The sequence below is a fragment of the Saccopteryx leptura genome, chromosome 1 (genome assembly GCF_036850995.1).
Source record: "Saccopteryx leptura isolate mSacLep1 chromosome 1, mSacLep1_pri_phased_curated, whole genome shotgun sequence".
Classification (NCBI taxonomy): domain Eukaryota; kingdom Metazoa; phylum Chordata; class Mammalia; order Chiroptera; family Emballonuridae; genus Saccopteryx; species Saccopteryx leptura.
The window spans coordinates 387,274,731-387,296,154 of NC_089503.1; the positions used below are offsets into that span (position 1 = coordinate 387,274,731).

The following is a 21,424-nucleotide window of genomic DNA, read 5'->3' on the forward strand; positions in this document are numbered from 1 at the left end:
GGACACGAGAGGAAAGTGAACGTCCCCAAGAACCTTGGGATGAAGGGAATAAGAACAGTGAATTATTTCCTTCACCCCCAGGCTCCCGACCCCCACATAAATGACGGGGACAGCGTGTAGACGGAAAGGGTCAGAGAGCGGAGCCTCTGGAAGCGAAGCGGGCAAAGGGGAAGCGGAAGGGGGCCCCACCGCGCCCGCCGACCCCCTCTCTGGAATGTGACCGCCCTTAAAGGCCAAGGACTAGGGGTGGATGGGGAACTCGCTCTGGGAGGTCCAGGAGGGCTGGCTAACAGGCAGGGAGACGGGGGTGCTATTCCGTGGCTGGGCCGGCCGGGCCGGAACCGGCCAGGCTTCCTCTGGGAGGGGCGTGGCCTCAGGTGATCAATCCCGCCCTCGTCCAGCGCGCTGAGTGCGTTGCCATGGTGACCGGCTGCCGGGCGGCTTTCCTGGGGTGAAGAAGCAAGCATTCTGGTCGTCGCCATGGTGACAGCAGTGGTGACCCTCCCCCGGGACTAGGGACAGTCCCCGGGTTTAGGGGTAAGCGGCCGAGTGATTAGACGAAGGAGGTCGGGCCTGAGCGCAGGCCACCGAGTCTGGGAGGATGGGGCGCGGCCTTGGATGTTAGGGCCCGGCCTGAACCAGGTTCTTCTGTTCCAGGACCGGTCCCCTACCGCGCAGGCAGGGGAACCGGCGCGGGGATCTCCGACCCCAGTGTAAATGAATGGCTGGGTTCCTGAGGCAGCTGCGATGGCTTGTTGATTGGGTGGACGGACGGGCGGCTGGACAGATAGGGACTTGGCTATCCCCGACACCTTGGCCTCCCACCTTCTGGGGCTCTCCACGCTCCCGGGGCCTTCACTCACTCGGACAGCTGTGAGGGAAATTCATGCCCGTCCCCGGGGCGGGGCGTGGACTAAACCCCCAACCCAAACACTGGGAGTCCAGCACCTCACACTGGGAGCCAGACAGGGCCAATGAATCGGGTAGGAGAAGGGGTGGTCCAGCCTGGGACCCCCACCTTTTCCCAGGTTTCCTGCCCAAGACAAGACCTCCCTCCCAGCCTCCATCCTCTTTCCCTGTCTGCCCAGCAGCTCCTCGGAGACGCCTGAGTGTGCAGACCTCACATCCAGAGCCCCAGAAGATATGGGGTCTGCATTTCAGCTGGTCTCCTGAGACTGCCGGAACCCAGATGGACAGGGTGAGGAGTGGACAGGGAGCTGGCCCACCCTAGGGTGGGAGTCGGGGTGGTTCTGGAAACAAACAGCTGCTGTGAAGCCTTATCCGGTGGGGAGTAACTTGAGGGGTAACAGGCCCAAGGGTGGGGTGGTCCGGATTCCTAATGTTGAGCCTCCCCTTTCCCCACCCACTTCCGGTATCCAGGGCTCCTCAGAGCACCCGCAGGTCTATGGTGTGTTCGGGAAGAAGGGGAGGGGACATGGCAGTAGAGGCGCGTTTGCAGAGCTGTGGCCAGGAAGGGAAGTCCTTTGTCTCCAGGGTGTGGGAGGTGGACTGGGTGCCCCCCCCCCCCCCCCCCCCCCGGTATTGACATTTAAGGAGGTTCTCTGAGCTGAACAAAGACTTGGTTTCCAGGGGATTAACTGTCCTGGTCATCTGGGAGGGCGAGGTTCACAACCATGCCAGTGGTCCAGCTTCCTGCTCCACACTTCCTGCCCTGTGTGTCCCCTGGGACAGGACAGAGAGAAGGGGGCCACTGTCAAGTGTTCCGACTGTTTGCTAGAAGTGGAACATTTTGGAGCTGTGGCCACCTCCCCTCTTTTTTTTTTTTTGGTAATAATTTTTATTTATTGATTTTAGAGAGGAAGAAAGAAAGACAATAACATCAACCTGTTCCTGCATGTGCCCTGACCAAGGCCTGAACCAGCAACCTCTGCACTTGGGGATGTCAGCGTCACTCCAACCAACCGAGCTATCCAGCCAGGGCCTCCTCTCCTCTTTTAACCTCAAATATTAGGGGTCGTCACCTGACAGATCTCAGGTCTCCCGTTCCAGTGGAGATGCAGTCTGCTCTCTGGTAAGGCGCTGGTGGGAGCAGATAGCTCTGCCCGGGACTTCGTGTGTGCCCTAGGACCAGAGGAGACACTGAGATGAGCTGAAGACTGCATGTGTCTCGGACATCAGAACATTGTTGCCCACGTTCAGTGTCCTGTTCAACACAGTGGACCCAGGGATGTCTCATCTGGAAAGGAGGCTTCCAAGGGAAGAAGGTGGCCAGGCAACAAACTGATGGGTGAGAGAGGCAGTCATTCTGTTCCATGAGGTCCAAGGATTGGAAATATGAGGGAAGTTACAGGGAAGTGAATTCTTCAACCTAAGAATATTCTAACAGCTGCCCAAAATGGCCAAGTGTGGCTCTGGGCGGACATGAGTCCCTGGCAGGCCGTGTTGATTGACTTGCAAAGAAGGTGAGAAGAGAGACTTGAATGGCATGCTGAGGGGGGTGTGCAGGATTTGCTGGGTAAGACAAGGGGAGCAGGCCACCCCTCACCCCCCATGGAAACAGAGCTGAGAACGGATCAGGGTGCTGACGGTGAAACCACGCTGGCTGGGCCTGAGAGGTGGTGGGAGAGCCGAGCAGGTGCCATCAGGCACCAGAAAGTAGTTTGGGAACAAAGCTTGTGAGCTGACGCACTGGGAGGCAGCCGGGCTCCCGGGGTAGCTGTACGCAGCCAGGGCTGAGGGAGGGCTGGGAGGTTGCAGTGGGGATCGTATTAGGCACCAGGGAAGGGTGAGGCTTGGGGACCCACTGCCTGAGGACAGCTCAAGCTGGGGGGCTGAAGACTTGGGGGACAGCAGAAACGGGGGGGGGGGTAAGCTGGCCATATGGAGCTGGCTTTCCCCAAGGCCAGCCCTGTGAGGCTTCCGCCCCTGGCTCCCTGGACACTTCAGAAGTCACATCATTAGTCAGCCAGTAGAAAAAATACCTTTTTATTAATTATTAGGAAAAGTCCATTCATTTAATGCAGGGTGTGTGTGTGTGTGTGCACCAGGGAGGTTAAGTACTGCCAGATGGATGGGGGGAAACGTGCAAGAGGAAATGAAAAGGGGGGTGGTCCCCACTTTCCACAAACTAAACAGCAACGTCAACACAGAATCACAAATAAGGGTCCTTCCTCATGTCTCCTCCCGTCCCGTCCCGTTCTCCAACATGAGTCCCAGTGTGGTCCTAGAGGTGCCAGGGCATCTGGAAGTTCTGGACCGGGAGCGGGGTACAGTGGGTGGCCTCGAAGTTGTACAGATGCTTCTGAGCCTAAGGAAAGGGCGGGACGGGGCGCAGAGCACTGGAGTGGCTGCCACAGCACCTTCCCGCGCTCTACCCTCCACGCCTCCCCACCTCTACCCCCTCCACGCCTTCCCACCTCTACTCCCTCCACGCCTCCTCGCCTCTACCCCCTCCCCGCCTCTACCCCTTCCACCCCCTCCCCGCCTCTACTCCCTCCACCCCCTCCCCACCTCTACCCCCTCCACGCCTCCCCACCTCTACTCCCTCCACGCCTCCTCGCCTCTACCCCCTCCCCGCCTCTACCCCTTCCACCCCCTCCCCGCCTCCCCGCCTCTACTCCCTCCACCCCCTCCCCGCCTCTACCCCCTCCACCCCCTCCCCGCCTCCCCGCCTCTACTCCCTCCACGCCTCCTCGCCTCTACCCCCTCCCCACCTCTACACCTCTACCCCCTCCCCGCGCTCTACCTCGCCTCCCCGCCTCTACCCCCTCCACGCCTTTACCCTCCGCGCCTCCCCACCTCTACTCCCTCCCCACCTCCCCACCTCTACTCCCTCCCCACCTCCCCACCTCTATCGAGCCTCCCCTCGCTCTACCCCCTCCACGCCTCCCCGCCTCTGCCCTCCGCGCCTCCCTGCCTTTACCCTCCGTGCCTCCCCGCCTCTACCCCCTCTACCCCCTCCCCGCCTCTACCCCCTCCACACCGACCACCCGCTCTACAGAAGCTGCTGCTTCCAACCATCCCCAGGTCCCACATGCACCCCCTGGCCACTCAGGCACCCCGTTCTTGCCCCCCCCCCGACTCACCAGAAACAAGGCCAGCTGCCGCCTTCCCTCTGCACTCATGTCCTCCCCTGCAGAGAGGAGGCACTCAAGCCTGGGCCGTGCACCGGGGCCTCCGTCCCCTCCCCGGGCTCTTCCCACCCCGCTCCTGCCCCGGGCCCTCCTTACCCACGCTCCAGGGGAAGTCCGGCCCATGCTCCGCCTGGTAGGAGCGGAGGACAGACAGACACCAGTCTTCCTCAACCTCCCATCGGCTGTAAATTGAGGCTGGTCAGGGAGAGAGAGGAGGGCCCATGAGCGACCCGGCCTGGCCAGGCCCCTGCCCGAAGGCCGCCCCAGTCGCCCTCTGACCTTCCTCCAGCTGTGAGGAGGCCTCCAGCCACTGCCTCACCACGCGGAGCCCTTCTTCGGCCATCACCCGGGGATACCTACAGGGGGCGTGCCGAGGGGGCGGGAGGGCCGAGGGGGCGGGAGGACCCAGGGTCAGAGCTGATTCTCCTTGCTCTGCGTCCTCAGGCCTTCCCTTCCTCCCGGTGCTGGCTGTGCGCACGCGCACGTGTCAACACAGACACAAACCCTGCTCTCACCGATGCTGCAGGAGCTTGAGCAGGAGGTCATTGCCTCGGTTGGACATGATGTCCTCAGGGACCCTGCGGGTGAGAATGTTCACTGAGGGCACGGAGGGTCTGGATGCTGGGGTCTCAGGTGGGTGGAGGTGGAGAGGTAACTGTCCAGCTCTCAGGGACCCAGGAGGGTGGAGGTCCCCAGGCACTCACGTGGTGGTGATGATCTCGTCCTTGGTTCTGCGGACCAGCAGCACAGGACCCTGGTACCTTCAGGGGTCGGAGCAGTGGGGAGGGAAAGCTCAGAGGGAGACAGGGGACAGCTGGCCCCCTCAGTCCGCGCTGGCTGCATTCTCAGCCCCTGCTACAGCGGAGCCCCAGGGGCTGGCCCTCCGGCCAGGGGTGAGAGCAGAACGTCTAAGAAAGGGCACGCTGGAAGCCTGGCCCCGCTGTGCCAGGCGGGTATCATGAAGAAACGTGTTAGCTTCACTTGGGAAATCCTAAGAATTAGGTCAAGGGTCCCTGGGGACCGGGAGGGGTTAGGCCATCCAGGGTGGGGCAGGGTCACTTGAGGGATTTGGGGTGGTGTTCATTCGACAACGACAACGTGCAGTGTGGCACTTCGGGACCCACCGCAGTGCCTGCCACCCAGCAGGGCTCTACAGGTGTGTGTGTGGGGGGGGGGGCAGGGCGTCACCTGCACAGCTGCTCCGCGTTGTTCAGATTGAGGTGCTGCCTCACGGTCCTGGTCACCAGGCCCCCTGGAGTGGGACAACAGTGAAGGGACAGCAGAGACAAAGCCCCTGCCCGACACAAAGGTCCCCGCTGTTCATGGAGAGAGAAAACTAAGGCCCCCAGAAAGGGAGTCTTCCTGCATCTCGACCACAGGGCCGCCCACTCCCCACCCACAGGAAAGGGAACCGTGGCTGGTTAGAACAGCTCCTGGTTCCAGACTCCCTTTCTGGGGCTCCACTCACTCCAGCTGTCCGGCATGACCTTCAAGGCCAAGGGCACCAGGTCGTCAAAGGAGGCATCCAGGATGACAGCACTGATGTCTGGGTAGGACATGGCGGCCCACGTGGCTGGCACCAGGACAGGGAAGGGTGAGGACAAGGGACTCCTGCCCACCCCCCCATCGTCCTCCACTGACCCTCCAGGCCGACCCCACGGCCCGTGGGAGGTTAGCCCCAGGGCCCCGCCTAGCCCCTCGGGCCCCTCCACCAGGATGTCTGGAGAGGCCGGGAGAGAACGCGGATGTGCCCTGAAGACCATCACAGGGGAGCTTCCCTAGCCTCCCCGGCCCTGGACTCGGTCTGCGTCTGAGCATCGGGCTACGTAAGATGTGAAGTGCGTGTCAAGGGTGCCTTCTCCAGACACTCAGAGAGCCCTCCCCCCTCCCGCCTCCGCCCCCATTTCCCACCTCCCCGCGGGGAAGGGGGTGCCAGACCCACCCCCAGTGGGGGAGGAAGGAGGCGGTACCCGTGAAGCCCCCGATGGACCAGGCGTAGATGACGATGTCCTGCGGCTGGAAGCCCAGACGGTGGATGGCGAACTGGACCACCACGTCCATGGCGTTGGCCTCGTTCTGCGGGAACGGCACCCCCTGCAGGAGGACGGGCAAAGGCCGCAGTGGGTCAGCACCACAGGCCGGCCACGCACCTCGGCCGGCCACACGCCTCGGCCAGCCACACGCCCCGGCCGGCCACACACCTAGTGGGGGGGGGGGGCGCACGACACCCTTCCTGCAGCTACTCTGCAACAAGGAAGGGGTAGAGGGTGGTGGAGGGGCGGCTCTCCCCAGAAACCAGCGTTCACAGTGACAGCCACCACGCCCCTCCTGCTAACGCCCCACTGAGGAAGGGGGCTCCCCAGTCACAGGTGAGTGGGAGCCCCCACAGAAAGAGACACCAACTTCCCTAACTCCAGCAGCTGACCAGAGGGACAGAGACCACAGCTGAGGAAAAGGACGGGATTCTGGAGAGAGGGTCTCACCGTGCTTCCAGCAAAGCCCGGATGATTCCAGCCCAGGACTGAGTATCCGGCTGTAACACAGGGGGGAGGGGCTGGGACCTCCTGGCCTACACCCCCAGACCCCAGAGCTCGAACCACCCCCGCACTAGAGGCAAGTAACCTGCGCCTCCCCAGGATGGGGCAGTGACACCAAACCTCCGAGGCAGCGGAGGGAGAGGCGTGTGATTGTGTGGAAAAGGCACCGGCTGAGGGACACAGCCCAAGGGGAGGGATGCAGGGTTTGCAAAAAAAAAAGGGGGGGGGGGGCGTGTACTCTTCCCCACAGGTGAGGGCTTCAAACTTCACCACAGAAAACGGGTCAGGCCTGGGGAAGTCGGATCAGCGTGGGAGGACGGGGATGTTCCATTCCCGGGGCAGGGACGAGAGGGCTGAGCCACGGGCCTACCTTCGAGAGGGGTGGTGATGCAGCCCACCTCGTAGAAGCCCGCGTTCCCCTCACAGCAGATCACCTGCAAGAGGCAGCAGGAAGGAAGGCTAGGGAAGAGCCAAAGGGGACTGAAACCCCCCGGGGAAGGCAGGACACCTGTGGGGGCTTCAGGGGGAAGAGTAAGGGCCTGTCCCTGTGCTCCCCACAGGGAGCAGAAACAGCTCTTCACAAGGTCCAGGAGGTCAGAAGCAAACGCTGTTAGCATCCGCTCGGGCCCTCGCTGGAAGAAGGCTGTTTGGAGCTGAAATGCTCAACCACCCAGCACAGCGTCCTTTAGCTCTTGGAAGGCCATGAGGTGGATATCTCTCAGGAGTGGGATTTGGGGTATCTTTTCCTTTCTAGTTTTTGGGTCTCTTTTTTCTGTTTCTCTTGGGTGGCGTGGCGATCGCTTTCCCTCTCCTTCTCCGGGCTCAGGTCTGACGACCGGATAAACTAACTGCGGTGCCCCAGCCGAAGCCCAGAGATGATGGGACCAGCCTAGACTCACAGCAGCTGGGCAGAGCCGTGACTAGAACCCAGCTCCCAAGCCTACGGACGAGTGCTCTTTCCGGGGCTGCTTCCTGGAGGTGGGAGACTCTGGAGTCTGGGCTCAAAGTCTGGCTCTCCCAGCAACTGACCTGGGAACGTGGTCCTGGGCCTGTTTCATCATCTGTAGCGGGCGCACGTGAACAGTACTGGGAGCTGGGATTATCCGCAGCTGTGCTCCCCAGAACCTGACGGCCCGTCCCACACCCTGCCTGTGGGCTCCCGGCTCCCACTCACCAGCTTCTGTCCCTGGGGCTCCGCTGTCCCCCGCCGGTCCACAAACATGGTGTCGATCTCGTTGCCATCACAGGCCAGCAGCTTGGCCCGGCGCCCGTTGTGCTGAGTGGGGCAGACGCAAGGCCAAGTTAAGGAAGGGCAGGGGAGCCAGGTGCTTGGGGGGCAGAGGGGCTGCCGTGGGGGGCGGGTCCGAGTCGAGGGGCCTCACCTCTTCCACCAGCCGGGCCTGGCCCTGCAGGAGCACGGGCATGAGGGCCTTCTGCAGCAGGTACACAGAGCCCGGGTACAGCATCCGGCGCCCCAGGGTGTGGGCCACCAGGTAGCTGTGGGGAGCACGCAGTTAACAACCCCCAGCCCCAGGGGACTCCGGGGCGGCTTCGCCCTTGACCTTCACAGCGTCCTCTGCCTCTTTCCGGGCTTAAGCAAATATTGTATGTATGAGACGGGGTTTATCAAACTTTTTTTACTGCAACCTTTGTAAGATCCACATTTTATATCGTGGCCCAGTACATATAATTCCGAAAGTTTTACAATACTTTCTATATACAATAAGTAAAGGCAACGTTATTCTCAAGTAGGAATCTGTTCATATATAAATACAACTTAGGAAAAGTCTCCAAATAATACTTGAAAAAAAAAAATGACGATTTGTAATTCACTAAAATTGATTTCAAGATTCACTAATGAGCGCTGTTCAAACGCAATGAGATTATCGATTCAATTTCCCAGTCAGGACACATACAGGAACCAACCAATGAATGCATCAATGGTGGAACAATAAATTCATGTTACTCTCTCCCCCCTCTAAAATCAGTAAGTAAAAATTAAATTTTTTAAAATAAATTAAAAATTTTTTTCCTGTATTTCAGGAGAGAAAGCGAGAAAGGCGGGGTTGGGGGGAGCAGGAAGCATCATCTCATATGTGCCTTCTAGTATGTGCCTTAACCGGGCCAGCCTGGGCTTTGGAACCAGCAACCTCAGCGTTCCAGGTTGATGCTTTATCCACTGCGCCACCACAGGTCAGGCTTAAAAATAACTGGGTCCGATGCTTGAATGAATTGAGCTATCCTCAGTGCCTGAGGCCAATGCTTGAACCAATCGAGCCACAGAGGGAGGGGAAGAGGGAGAGAAGGCGGAGAGGAAGAGAAGCAGATGATCACTTCTCCTGTGTCGCCTGATCAGGGATTGAACCCGGGATGTCCTTATGCAGGGCTGATGCTCTATCCACTGAACCAACTGGCCAGGGCCAATAAAAAAAATCTTAAAAAAAAATAATAAATGAAAATTCACTAATGGGTCGATATGGGCAGTTTGAAGGCCACCAACATACTGCAAACTGCACTGTTCTGCTCGCCCTGGCTGTTCTGTTTACTTTAATGCCTGATGTCTGTCACGTAGGGGGTGTCCCGAGCCTGGTGCAGAGCAGGGACTTAATAAACATTTCCTGAACAAGTGGACTCAGACAGATCAGCTGGCAGGTGCGGCTCCTGACAAAGACAATTACCACTGCCAGTTAACCGCAAAGGGTCTGTCCCCAGACAACACCCTGTGCCCCCTCGCAACCCACCTCTGGCTTGTCCTCTGACCAGTCAGCACACCATCAATAACCAGTCAATAGCCGACCGCCAAGTCCGCCCCGTCCCTGGTCTAGAACCTGCCTCCCAGCCCGCAGCACCAGAAAACCCCACAGCACCTGCTGGCGTGCGACCTCCACCATATCAGGGCCACAACTACCATCTCCTGGGCTTTACCGCGTGCTCTCAGGTCCCCAGGCAAGACCGTGCCCTACATGTGTCCCCCAGTGTCACCTCACCACCTGTGAGGCAGGTCATTCACGCTCCTGGAGGGACGACCCCGGAGCAGAGGGGCCAGCACAGGGACCGCGCAGCCGCTGGACCCTGCCCCAGCCAAGGCTCTGTGCTCCCTCCTCATTCTTCCCTCTCGGCTTCATCAGAAGAGCGGCCGTGTCACTGCCGACCCTTCCTGCACCCCTGGGACACTCTGGACCCCACCCAGCCTCTTCTTCACCCATGAACGTGGGTAAACAGGACGTTGCCACAGAGGACACACAGCGCACGGCGCTGGGCCCAGTACGGGGGTTACCCAGGCCCAGACCCCCGCCCCAGGTCCCCGCGTTTCCCACCTGGTGATCTGACAAGGCAGCTTCTTGACCCGGTTGAGGAGGGTGTCCGCGGTCCCCCGGTGCAGGGGCTCCGGGCGGAGCAGGGCCACGCCCCAACGGGAAGGGCCCCCTCGGGACTCCTTCCTGAGCAGTGGAGAGAAGCAGGGGAGGAAGGGGGTCAGGAGCAGCAAGCTGAGTTGGGAGGCCGGCACTGGGCCCCAGCAGAGAGGGGGCAGGGGACAGGGACCCAGGGAAAGAACCCGGCTGGGCTCACCTGGGCCCCGGCAGAGATGGGGGCGGAGGACAGGGACCCAGGGAAAGAACCCCGGCTGGGCTCACCTGCTGCTGGGCTCCTCCCAGTGGAAGTCAACCGGCCAGCTCCTGAAGTCAAAGTTGTACAGGGCCAGCTGCCTCTGCAGGGGGCGGGGAGAGGTGCGGGTGCAGGGGGGTGAGGAGGCGCGCTGCCCACCCTCATCGGCCCGGGACTGGCCCTCACACATCACGGGAGACAAGAGCAAGCCAGCACCCTCCTGGTTTTCATGTGACAAGCTCTGACGTGACCAGGAAAATCCCAGCAAGGGGGAATGTCCTGAGCCTGACCGGCAGTGGCACGGTGGATAGTGTCAACCGGGACGCTGAGGTTCCAGATTCAAAACCCCGAGGTCGCTGGCTTCCACGCAGGCTCACCAGCTTGAGCATGGTGTCACTAGCTTGACTGTGCAATCACTGACATGATTGCATGGTCACTGGCTCGGCTGGAGCCCCCAATCAAGGCACGTGTGAGAAGCAATCAATGAACAACTAAAGTAACACAACTACAAGTTGATGCTTCTCGTCTCCCTTCCTGTCTCTCTAAAATCAATCAATCAGTATTCTTAAAAAAAGAGAATGTCCTGAGAGGTACCAGACTGGCCTGTCTGCCCTCTTCCAGATGAGAAAACTGTTTGCTTTACCAGAATCTAAGACTGCCGCACCCCCAGGAGGGGGCAGAGGTGCCGGTGTTTCTGAGGGGGGTGGGCTCTATGGCTGCGGAGGCTCCCTTCCCCACCTGGGTCCTCACCTGAGCTGTCTCCGAAGCTCAGAGATGCCCCGGGGGTCAAACTGACTGTCCCAAGCTTAGGTGCGAGGGGAGGAGGGAAGTCATGCCCAGAATGGCTCCTACGCACCAGGCCCGCCTCTCCAGCGAAGCCCTCTGACTGTCCATCCCCACGGCCACCTCCCTTGCCCCAGGGCCTACGGCCATGGGCTGGCACTGCCACCAGAGCTGCCGTGGGGGCCGTCTCATACTCAGCGGTACTCCTTACCCACCCCCAGGACGCTCAATGCTCTATTTTATTTTGAGAGTTGTGTTTTAGTTTCTGTCAGAGAATTTTCTTTTTTTTAACATGTTCAACAATAACGACTCAAGGGAGCAACAGAAAATGTGCACAAAAACAAAGGGCAAACAAAACAAAATGAAGAGCAGCACATTTCAGGCAAGCTGTGCTCAGACCTGGACTCGGATTCAGACCGGGTCACTCCCTCCCCAGCTCCGGGGTCTGTGTGGGTCCCGGCTGCACACACGAGGGTGACCAGGCCGCCTCGCGGTCGTTGTGCGGATTAGCACAGGCGTGCGCAAACGTTCAGACAGCGCGGTGGAGCACGGTGACGGGCTCCCTCGCTGGTGGTGTGGAGTGACCAGTGACACCATGCCCGCGTCACAGCTCCTAATCCTAGAAAGCCCTCTGTAGCAGGAAAGACCTTCAGAGGGTTCCCAAGCCCCGTCTCAGACACCACACACTCCGCACTGGGTGGACTGGCACAACTCCCAGGACACTGTGACCTGGCGCCACGCTGTGTTCTGGGCAAGAGAGTGGACACACCTGTCCATCTGTTCCCAGCCCCAAGACCAGCAGAGCGCTCAAGGCACACAGTAACAGTAAACACGCACAGGCCTGAGCTCTGTGACAGAGAGAAAACCCCCGAGAAACACTGTAGAACACCCTGGAAAGCTCAGGGGGTAGAGCATTGTCCCGACACACCAAGGCTGCAGGCTCCGTTCCCCGTCAGGGCATGTACAAGAATTGGTCAACGAATGCATAAATAAGCGGAACAAATCTACGTTTTTCTCTCTCTCTCTCGAAAAACTAATTAAAAAATAAAAAAGAATTTCTTTGAAAAAACAAAAACACGTTGAATGTTTCTCCATCTACACAATTCTTGTGCGTGGAGGGCGGAGGGGTGGGGGTCGCTCCGGCAGAATATCCCACTAGAAGCGGTGAGAAGGAAGGGTCCGCGAGCGGGAGAGGGAAGGGTCCACGAGCGGGGAGAAGGAAGGGTCCGTGAGCGGGGAGAAGGAAGGGTCCGCGAGCGGGGAGAGGGAAGGGTCCGCGAGCGGGGAGAAGGGAAGGGTCCGCGAGCGGGGAGAAGGGAAGGGTCCGCGAGCGGGGAGAAGGGAAGGGTCCGCGAGCGGGGAGAAGGGACACCCCGCTTGGCGGGCAGCGATCACGGCTCCCCGGGCAGAAGCAGGGCTGGTACCCGGGCAGGCCCCTGCCGGCCCTCTGCTGGCACCTCTCACCTTGTTCTCTGCGGACTGGTTCCGATGCGTGGCCTCCAGGATGGCGATGAACTGCCGGTACTGGGGGTTGGTCCAGCGGCCGATGCCTGGGAGGGGACAGGAAGCGGTCAGGGGAGCTGGGAGGCCAGACGGGCAGCTCTCAGGAAGGGAACGGGGGACAGGCAAGGAGAAGGCCCCGGACAGAGACGTGAACGGAACAGAAGCCCAGGGCGGGGGTCTGGGGAATCAGGAGGGTCGGCCGGCCCCTCTCCTCCACGGTCAGCTCGTCTATGGCAGGGGTCCCCAAACTTTTTACACAGGGGACCAGTTCACTGTCCCTCAGACCATTGGAGGGCCAGACTATAAAGAAAACTATGAACAAATCCCTATGCACACTGCACATATCTTATTTTAAAGTAAAAAAAACAAAACAGGAACAAATACAATATTTAAAATAAAGAACAAGTAAATTTAAATCAACAAACTGACCAGTATTTCAATGGGAACTATGCTCCTCTCACTGACCACCAATGAAAGAGGTGCCCCTTCCGGAAGTGCGGCGGGGGCCGGATAAATGGCCTCAGGGGGCCACATGCGGCCCGCGGGCTGTAGTTTGGGGACCCCTGGTCTATGGTGTTCCTCCAGCCCCGCTTCTCCAGTTTGTTTCTTCGGAGACTCTGGAGCTCTCAGCCCCCAGAACGCTCCTTCTCCGCAGTCTCAACAGAGACGCCATCCCGCAGCCTCTCGGCCGCCCGGCCCCAACGCCTGCCGCTCTTTTCTGCACGGTCTGCCCCTGCCACCTGCCCCAGGACTCTTGCTCTGTAACTACTTCCTCCCGGGACCCAAGTCCCCTTCCTCTGCCCTCACTTCCGCTGGGACACTCAGCACTCGCCCTGTCCCTTAGGGATTCCTTCTCCCTGTGCTGCCTGGGTCTGTCCTTGTCTCCTCCCAGTCCCTGAACTGCTCCTCCTGTGTGGCCACGCTGCCTCCCTCCCTGACCCAGAGGCGGCCTCTCTCCCTGACCCAGAGGCGGCCTCCCTCCCTGACCCAGAGCCGTTCTCCACGCTGAGCTCCCTGACCCAGAGGCGGCCTCCCTCCCTGACCCAGAGGCGGCCTCCCTCCCTGACCCAGAGGCAGCCTCCCTCCCTGACCCAGAGCCGTTCTCCACGCTGAGCTCCCTGACCCAGAGGCGGCCTCCCTCCCTGACCCAGAGGCGGCCTCCCTCCCTGACCCAGAGGCGGCCTCCCTCCCTGACCCAGAGGCGGCCTCCCTCCCTGACCCAGAGGCGGCCTCTCTCCCTGACCCAGAGGCGGCCTCTCTCCCTGACCCAGAGGCGGCCTCTCTCCCTGACCCAGAGGCGGCCTCTCTCCCTGACCCAGAGGCGGCCTCCCTCCCTGACCCAGAGGCGGCCTCCCTCCCTGACCCAGAGGCGGCCTCCCTCCCTGACCCAGAGCCGTTCTCCACGCTGAGCTCCCTGACCCAGAGGCGGCCTCTCTCCCTGACCCAGAGGCGGCCTCCCTCCCTGACCCAGAGGCGGCCTCTCTCCCTGACCCAGAGGCGGCCTCCCTCCCTGACCCAGAGGCGGCCTCTCTCCCTGACCCAGAGGCGGCCTCCCTCCCTGACCCAGAGGCGGCCTCCCTCCCTGACCCAGAGCGGTTCTCTGCGCTGAGCTCCCCTCGCCCTGCACGCTGAGCTCCCCTCGCCCTGCACCCGGCCTGGCCTGCAGGGAGAACATCCCCTCACCCTGCACCGCCGCCGGGAGCCTCAACTCCCCACGTCCCTCCTTCCCACCACCCAACAGGTGCCCCATGCCAGACACTGTTCCCACGCGGGAAAGACAGTAGGAAAGGAGAGGCAAGGGCCCTGCGGCCCTCGGATAGCGACCACTTTGGTTGGGGGGGGGGCGACTACAGAAAGACTAGAAACAGTCAACAAGAAAACCTCAGAGAGGGTAAGTGCTGTAAACACAATAAAACCCGAATGAACTAGAATGCCACGGATTGTCAGGGTGGAGCCCCCAGCGACACTGAGAACGCAGGGTGGTTTGTGTAGCGGCCATGAAGCCCTTTGAGTCAAAAATGTAAACGCACCAAAAAGGCTACCCAGTGTGTACAGTCACTACGTGGTATAGATTCTAAGACACCTTCTCACATTTGAAATCAGTATGTATTTTACAACACACAGCAGTTTAGATTTGACGAGATGAGGTATGTACTTCGTAGAAGTTTAAAAATACGCGGGAAAAGAAACACAGCAGAGGACTGTGGTCACTCTGGGGAAAGCGGAGCGTGGGAGGGGAAGGGCCCCAGGGGGACACAGCAGTCACCGTATCGCTGGGTCGCATTTCACTGAAAAGGTGTGTAAAGCAGTATCGCAAAACATAAGCATTTCAGTTATTTTTGATATTTTGTTCTCTTAGCTTTTCTGCTTCTCATCTTTTCCCCAAACTAAAAAGAAATCAAGTTAAAAATTAAGACAAAACTGTGTGGGTGGGGGGCTACTTTTAGATGGGGTGGTCAGAGAAGGCCTCCCTGAGGACAGAGCCCAGCCCTGTGGGGACCAGGAGGCAGAAGACTGCGGACAGGAGGTCCCCGCCCTGGGCTGAGCCCAAGGGCAGCCATCCAGCTCCAGACCACCGCTCCCTGCTCCCAGTACCCTCCCCTGGTTCCTTCCACGTGCACCCTCAGGGAACAGTATTTGGTTTATCTCTCTATTTATGTATTTCTGAGACTATGATATAGATACAGAAAACATACATTCAGTTTAAAAAAAATGCAAAGCAAACATTCATGTGACTTATCACCCAGGTCAAGAAAGAGAACAGGCTCTGGCCGGTTGGCTCAGTGGTAGAGCGTCGGCCTGGCGTGCAGGAGTCTCAGGTTTGATTCCTGGCCAGGGCACACAGGAGAAGTGCCCCACCCCTCCCCCTCTCCTTCCTCTCTGTCTCTCTCTTCCCCTCCCGCTGCCAAGGCTCCATTGGAGCAAAGTTGGCCCAGGCGCTGAGGATGGCTCCATGGCCTCTGCCTCAGGCACTAGAGTGGCTCTGGTCGCAACAGAGCAACACCCCAGATGGGCAGAGCATCGCCCCCTGGTGGGCATGCCAGGTGGATCCCGGTCGGGCACATGCGGGAGTCTGTCTGACTGCCTCCCTTAGAGGCAAAGTACCCCTAGAACAGTGATGGGCAATCTTTTGAGCATGGTGTGTCAAAATTCACCAAAAAACCGAGCATAACTCGGGTGGTGTGTCACTTTGAGAAAAATGGCCTAACTGGAGGTCCCAGAACTAGACGCTCTGTGCTGGAGTTCTGTTGTTTTGGCCTACAGACCTCCCGCACAGAGTGTCTACACTACAGCAAATGTTTTATCCTCGGCTATTGCACCTGGCCGTGCATGAGCTGAGGATGAAACGTCCTTCTTGGTATTCGGCCCCATACTTCTCTGGTATGCGGCTGCATGTGACCGCGTGTCATCGAAAATGGCTACACGTGTCTGTGCTGACACATGTCATAGGTTCTCCATCATGGCCCTAGAAGGATCAGGAATCTCTATGTTACTTCCTAACTCTCAGGTGACGTCTCCAAGGGTGTGTGTCCCAGGGGGATTGAGGGACAAAGCGTGAGGTGGGGCCTGTAGTGGCCATGGACAGCCGGGAAAGACGTGACGTCGACATGAGGGTCAGTGTGTGAAAGGTAGTAAAGCTCAGAAAAATACAAAAAAAAAAGAAAGAGAACAGCCTGACCAGGCGGTGTCACAGTGGATAGAGTGTTGGACTGGGACGGGGAGGACCCAGGTTCAAGAACCCGGGGTCGCTGGCTTATGCGCGGGCTCATCTGGTTAGAGCAAGGCTCACCAGCTTGAGCCCAAGGTCGCTGGCTCGAGCAAGGGGTCACTCTGTCTGCTGTAGCCCCAGTCAAGGCACATATGAGAAAGCAATCAGTGAACAATTAAGGAGGTGCGATGGAGAACTGATGCTTCTCATCTCTCTCCCTTCCTGTCTGTCTGTCCCTATCTGTCCCTCTCTGTCTCTGTCACTAGAAAAAAAAAAAAAGAGAAAGAAAGAAAAGAAAGAGAACAAAGCTACCTCCTACCAGAAGTCCTCCCCATTTTGTCTCCTCTCAGGTAGTCACTCTCTTGACCTTCAAGGTAACAATGTCCATGGTTTCCCTAGTGTTTCCACTTACATCCGCATCCCTTCTGAACTCTTTATAAATGGACACACTGCATCAATTATGTGGCAGTCAGCTCCTTTCATTCAGCATTACAGTGACTGGCTTCGTCCCATTGCTGAGAGGAGCTCAAGCCTGTTCACTGCGCTGCTCAGCACGCTGCTGCAGGCCTGTACCCCCTAGTGTACTTACCACCCTACTGTCTGTGCCTGTGCAGCTCTTTTCAGTTTAGCATTATTATAAACAGAAGTGGCGACCCTGGCCAGTTGGCTCAGTGGTAGAGCGTCGGCCTGGCGTGCAGAAGTCCCGGGTTCGATTCCCCGCCAGGGCACACAGGAGAAGCGCCCATCTGCTTCTCCACCCCTCCCCTCCTTCCTCTCTGTCTCTCTCTTCCCCTCCCGCAGCCGAGGCTCCATTGGAGCAAAGATGGCCCGGGCGCTGGGGATGGCTCCTTGGCCTCTGCCCCAGGCGCTAGAGTGGCTCTGGTCGCAACAGAGCGATGCCCCCGGAGGGGCAGAGCATCGCCCCCTGGTGGGCAGAGCATTGCCCCCTGGTGGGCGTGCCAGGTGGATCCCGGTTGGGCGCATGCGGGAGTCTGTCTGACTGTCTCTCCCCGTTTCCAGCTTCAGAAAAATACAAAAAAAAAAAAAAAAAAGAAAAAAAAAAAAAGAAACACAGAAGTGGCTATGTGTGCAACTGCTGTGGAATATATGCATCTTTTCTAGATAACAGCAAAGTTTTCTGCTTTTTCTTTTCTGATATTTACGACTCAAGACCTTGAAGGAAAAGATCAGGCCTTGACCGTTCTCAATTATTCTCCTTCAGGGCCCGACACGAAACTGCAGAGGCTACTCTGTAAACATTTACCCAGTGAGGGACAGATGCAAACGGGGCTCCCTGTCCACCTACCTCGGAGGCAGGCCACCCCTGCCAGCAGCAGCAGCAACGTCCCGGCATAGTGTGAGAACGGAACCACTTTGGACAAACTCAAGTAACCTGGGGAGGGAGAGGAACGATGTGAGAAGTGTTCCCCACCCCCCCTCAGACCCTCTTCCCGGTTCCTGACCCAACGTCCGCCCCACACCCTCTCACCATGCCCGCTGAAGGAGATGCCTGACGTTAGAGGGAAGCCACGCCACCCGTGCAGGTCCCCTTTCCCTCTTCAGGGCGTCAGCCTCTCTGCCAACAACCTGCCCGTTTCCTGTCCCACCACCTCTGAAACCACACTGACCTTTCCTGTATAAGTAGAAGAAGGCGAAGGGGGAGGAGTAATAAGAGATGGACCAGAAGACTGAAGCCTGCAGCAGAGAGACGGGGACAAGCAATCAATACGCACGCGCACACACACACACACACACACACACACACACACACACACACACACACACACACACACACACACACACACACACACACACACACACACACACACACACCCTCTCTGCCACTTCCAGCCACAGGCTCTGAGCAAACTAGATAACCTGAGGGATATCATATGAAGCACCTATTCTGTGCATGACATCATGCACACAGTAGGTGCTCAAGATTTGTTGAAAGGCGCTGTGTCAGACCACAACAGGCTGCTAAAAATAAATACAAGTTCTGTTTTCTTCCTGTCATCTTCTCTGGATATAATTATTCACATTTAAAAGCCAGTTTTTCTTTCTACTCAAGTTAATCAAGCCTTTTCAATCAGCCCTGCTCAGGACAGCCCCTGGCCTGGTCCCCAAGAGATGCACAGACGTCACCATGGGAATACTGCCAGAGAGAACAGCTGTCCTTGCAGCCAAAGAGGTTAGTTGCCAGGACAGGAGGTCACTGGAGACTGCAGGACTCAGCACCTGCGGATGGTCCCAAGAGTAAACAAATTTTCCTCATGGCTTAGGCTGCCCGGAGAAAGCAGGGCACAAGCCAAAGAGGAGAGCCAAGCCCTGGCCGGGTAGTTCAGTTGGTTAGTGTTGCCCTAATATGCCAAGGTTGCAGGTTCAATCCTCCATCAGGGTACATAACAAGAATCAACCAATGAATGCATAAGTAAGTAGAACAACAAGTCAATGTTTCTCTCTCTCTCCCCCTTCCTCTCTATTTAAAAAAAAAAAAATTAAAAATAAAAATAAAGGGGAGTGTCCAGTATGCACAATGAGTGACAGTGTACGAGTGTTGGAGAGGTCTGCTGCAGAGCCTGGGCATCCCCACCCCAGGGGCACTGCCTTCTCCCAGGCTGGCGAGGAGGAAGTTCAGAAGGGCAGCCGGGGCTGAAAGGCTGCAGGAGTTCCCGGTGCCAGGGCAGACATACCAGTGCCAGGATGCTGTCGGCATGTTTCTCCAGGGCCCGGGGCTGATAGTACGTGTCCTGCCAAAGCAGATGCCGGCGTTAAGGACCCTGTCCATTGAGAAGTCCTTCTCCTTCCCTTCTGGAAGCCCCCGACGTGTGTCCTCTGGGCCTAGCCTCCAAAACTGTCTCTCCTAAGATATCCCTGGCTCTCAAAGAAACACCTCTTCTGCAGCCCTGGGCTTGGACCCTGACTTCCCACCACAGACCATGAGAACAAACACGGGGTGGTGGTGGAGAGGCACCCGGTTCGGGAATGAAAACCAATAGTGAAAGCGGCACTGGAGGACTTTGGTGCCTTTATTAGAACCTAGTTGGGTTGTGGGTGTGTGCCTATGGGGAGAGGCTGGGTTAGGGAAGAAAAGACAGACACCATTACAACGTTCAGGGGGAACAAGAGCATCAGAAATGAAGAGTCGGTTGATTATGGAAAGGAATGTGGCTTGGGGTGGGCATGTGCAGGAGACCAGAAACATAATGTGAGGCTATGGTTAAAAGGAAGAGAATTTAGGGAGGCACAGCCTACCCCCATCCCCAGCTTTCCTGAGTGCAGTGGCCCTGGCTGGGGTCTCCAGAGCAGGCTGGGGTGGTGGTGGGAGCGGTGAGATGGAGAACAGTGAATAGCTGATATGTTGAAAATGTCATGTTGAAATCCAACACCTACTAGAGGGAAGATAAGACGGAGCCCGGGAGGCACCCAGGGGCCCCGAGTAAGAAAAGGAAATGGAGAGTTTGACAGCCAGACCAGCCAGCTCCGGAATCCGCGCAGGGGCTCCTCTAGGACTTATCAGTCAACAATGGGGGGCTGGCACGAACCACGACAGCCGGGGTCGGCGGGGGATGCGGATGGGGACCGCGGGAGGGACCACCGAGGAGTGGCAGTCGGGCTGGGAAAGCGGCGGCCGGTCCACAGGCGGGACTTGAACCCAGGCAGCGCGCAGGGCGCAGGCTGTGCGCACAGAGGGCACGACAGGCAGGCTCCCCCCGATTTCCACTAATGGGCGCTTCCGCGGAGCGATGGCTGCCAAGGGGTTGGGGCCGTACCATGTTTCGGGCCAGGGGAGAACGCGACTCACCCAGGAGCTGGACGGGTGGGTGGGGACGGAAGCTGGAGCCTCGGGGACACCGGACGGGGCCCTTTCAGAGTCCCTGTCGCGGTAGATCTTGTAGAGCCGGGGGCCGAGGACGCAGCTCAGCAGCTTCGCCATGGCCCCGGCTCGGGCCGCTGCTCTCTCGGCAGCACCGCCCCCTTCCCCCGGCTGGCCCCGCCCCCCGGCCTCTAGGGCGCTGCGTGCGTGCCCTTGACGTCAGCACGTACCGGCTCCGCCTCCTCGAGCTGGCTCAGGGCGTTTTCGGCGCTTCTGGAGAAGGAGCGAGTGGTTGGAGCTACGGGTGCGGCAATGGTCCGAAATTAGTGGGAGGAGTTGGGAACGCGGAGGGTTAAAAAGTGAGCTGGCGTGGTCCCGTCGTCACTTTGTTTTCTATCCCTTCCTACTGGTAGACACCCGAGATAGACTAGGCAGGAGGCGTAGGATGAGGAGCACTTGACAACAGACAAAAAAAAGGTTAGGTGCCTGATCTCCGGTGGCGCAGTGGATAAAGCGTCCACCTGGGAACACTGAGGTCATTGGTTCAAAACCCTGCACTTAAAAAAAAACAAAAAGCCCTGGCCGGTTGGCTCAGCGGTAGAGCGTCGGCCTGGCGTGCGGGGGACCCGGGGTTCGATTCCCGGCCCTGGCACATAGGAGAAGCGCCCATTTGCTTCTCCACCCCCCCCCCCCTCCTTCCTCTCTGTCTCTCTCTTCCCCTGGAGCAAAGATGGCCCGGGCACTAGGCATGGCTCCTTGGCCTCTGCCCCAGGCGCTAGAGTGGCTCTGGTCGCGGCAGAGCATCGCCCCTGGTGGGCGTGCCAGGTGGATCCCGGTCAGGCGCATGCGGGAGTCTGTCTGACTGTCTCTCCCCGTTTCCAGCTTCAGAAAAATACAAAAAACAAACAAACAAAAAAAACCCTGCTCTTGTCTGGTCAAGGCATATATGGGAGTTGATGCTTCTTGCTCCTCCCCCCTTTCTCTCTCTCTCCTCATGAATAAAAAAACTAAGAAAAAAAAAAAGGTTAGGTGTCTAGGAATACATCTAAATCAAAGAAATACAAGATGTATTAAGAAAATGATATCGTTATTGAAAGAAGTAACGAGGGCTTGAATAAATGGAGAGTAACACCATAGTGATGAATAGAAAGTCTGAGTCTGGCCTGACCAGGCGCAATGGATAGAGCCTCAGACTGGGATGTGGAGGACCCAGGGTCGAGACCCGGAGGTCGCCAGCTTGAGCGCGGGCTCATCTGGTTTGAGCAAAGCTCACCAGCTTGGACCCAAGGTCGCTGGCTAGAGCAAGGAGTTAATCGATCTGCTGAAGGCTGTCGGTCAAGGCATATATGAGAAAGCAATCAATGAACAATAAGGT

The 21,424-nt window shown here is 58.3% G+C and overlaps 1 protein-coding gene and 2 long non-coding RNA genes across 4 annotated transcripts; 2 read left to right on the plus strand and 1 right to left on the minus strand.

Moving 5' to 3' along the window:
* Window positions 1-562: 562 nt before the first annotated feature.
* Window positions 563-4,676, plus strand: LOC136387747 (uncharacterized). 2 transcript variants are annotated; one of them, XR_010748153.1, is made up of 5 exons: window positions 563-713; window positions 1,092-1,198; window positions 1,381-1,451; window positions 1,816-2,423; window positions 4,539-4,676. It is a non-coding gene; the product is annotated as an uncharacterized lncRNA (long non-coding RNA). The 2 variants fall into 2 exon arrangements; XR_010748152.1 differs by lacking the exon at window positions 4,539-4,676 and having other exon boundaries at window positions 1,816-2,794.
* Window positions 2,931-20,222, minus strand: ABHD16A (abhydrolase domain containing 16A, phospholipase). The gene is made up of 20 exons (XM_066359740.1): window positions 20,038-20,222; window positions 18,926-18,982; window positions 17,861-17,927; window positions 17,539-17,625; window positions 12,485-12,570; window positions 10,267-10,340; window positions 9,949-10,071; window positions 8,014-8,128; window positions 7,806-7,907; window positions 7,002-7,065; window positions 6,578-6,627; window positions 6,065-6,188; window positions 5,563-5,667; window positions 5,283-5,346; window positions 4,799-4,855; window positions 4,610-4,672; window positions 4,374-4,450; window positions 4,191-4,289; window positions 4,047-4,093; window positions 2,931-3,268 (listed from the first exon to the last, which is right to left on the minus strand). The coding sequence occupies exons 1-20, from the start codon at window positions 20,167-20,169 to the stop codon at window positions 3,185-3,187; spliced, it is 1,677 nt and encodes a 558-aa protein (XP_066215837.1). The 5' UTR covers window positions 20,170-20,222; the 3' UTR covers window positions 2,931-3,184.
* Window positions 6,089-9,940, plus strand: LOC136387748 (uncharacterized). Its single transcript, XR_010748154.1, has 5 exons — window positions 6,089-6,218; window positions 6,515-6,711; window positions 7,196-7,338; window positions 7,458-7,609; window positions 8,675-9,940. It is a non-coding gene; the product is annotated as an uncharacterized lncRNA (long non-coding RNA).
* Window positions 20,223-21,424: the final 1,202 nt, after the last annotated feature.

Coding starts and splice junctions, on each gene's coding strand:
- ABHD16A (XM_066359740.1), bottom strand. CDS start 20,169: ATGGCGAAGCTGCTGAGCTGCGTCCTCGGCCCCCGGCTCTACAAGATC. Junction 18,983..20,037: donor CCCACCCGTCCAGCTCCTGG/GTGAGTCGCGTT, acceptor CTGCTTTGGCAG/GACACGTACTATCAGCCCCG. Junction 5,668..6,064: donor GTCCATCGGGGGCTTCACGG/GTACCGCCTCCT, acceptor TCCTGGTGCCAG/CCACGTGGGCCGCCATGTCC.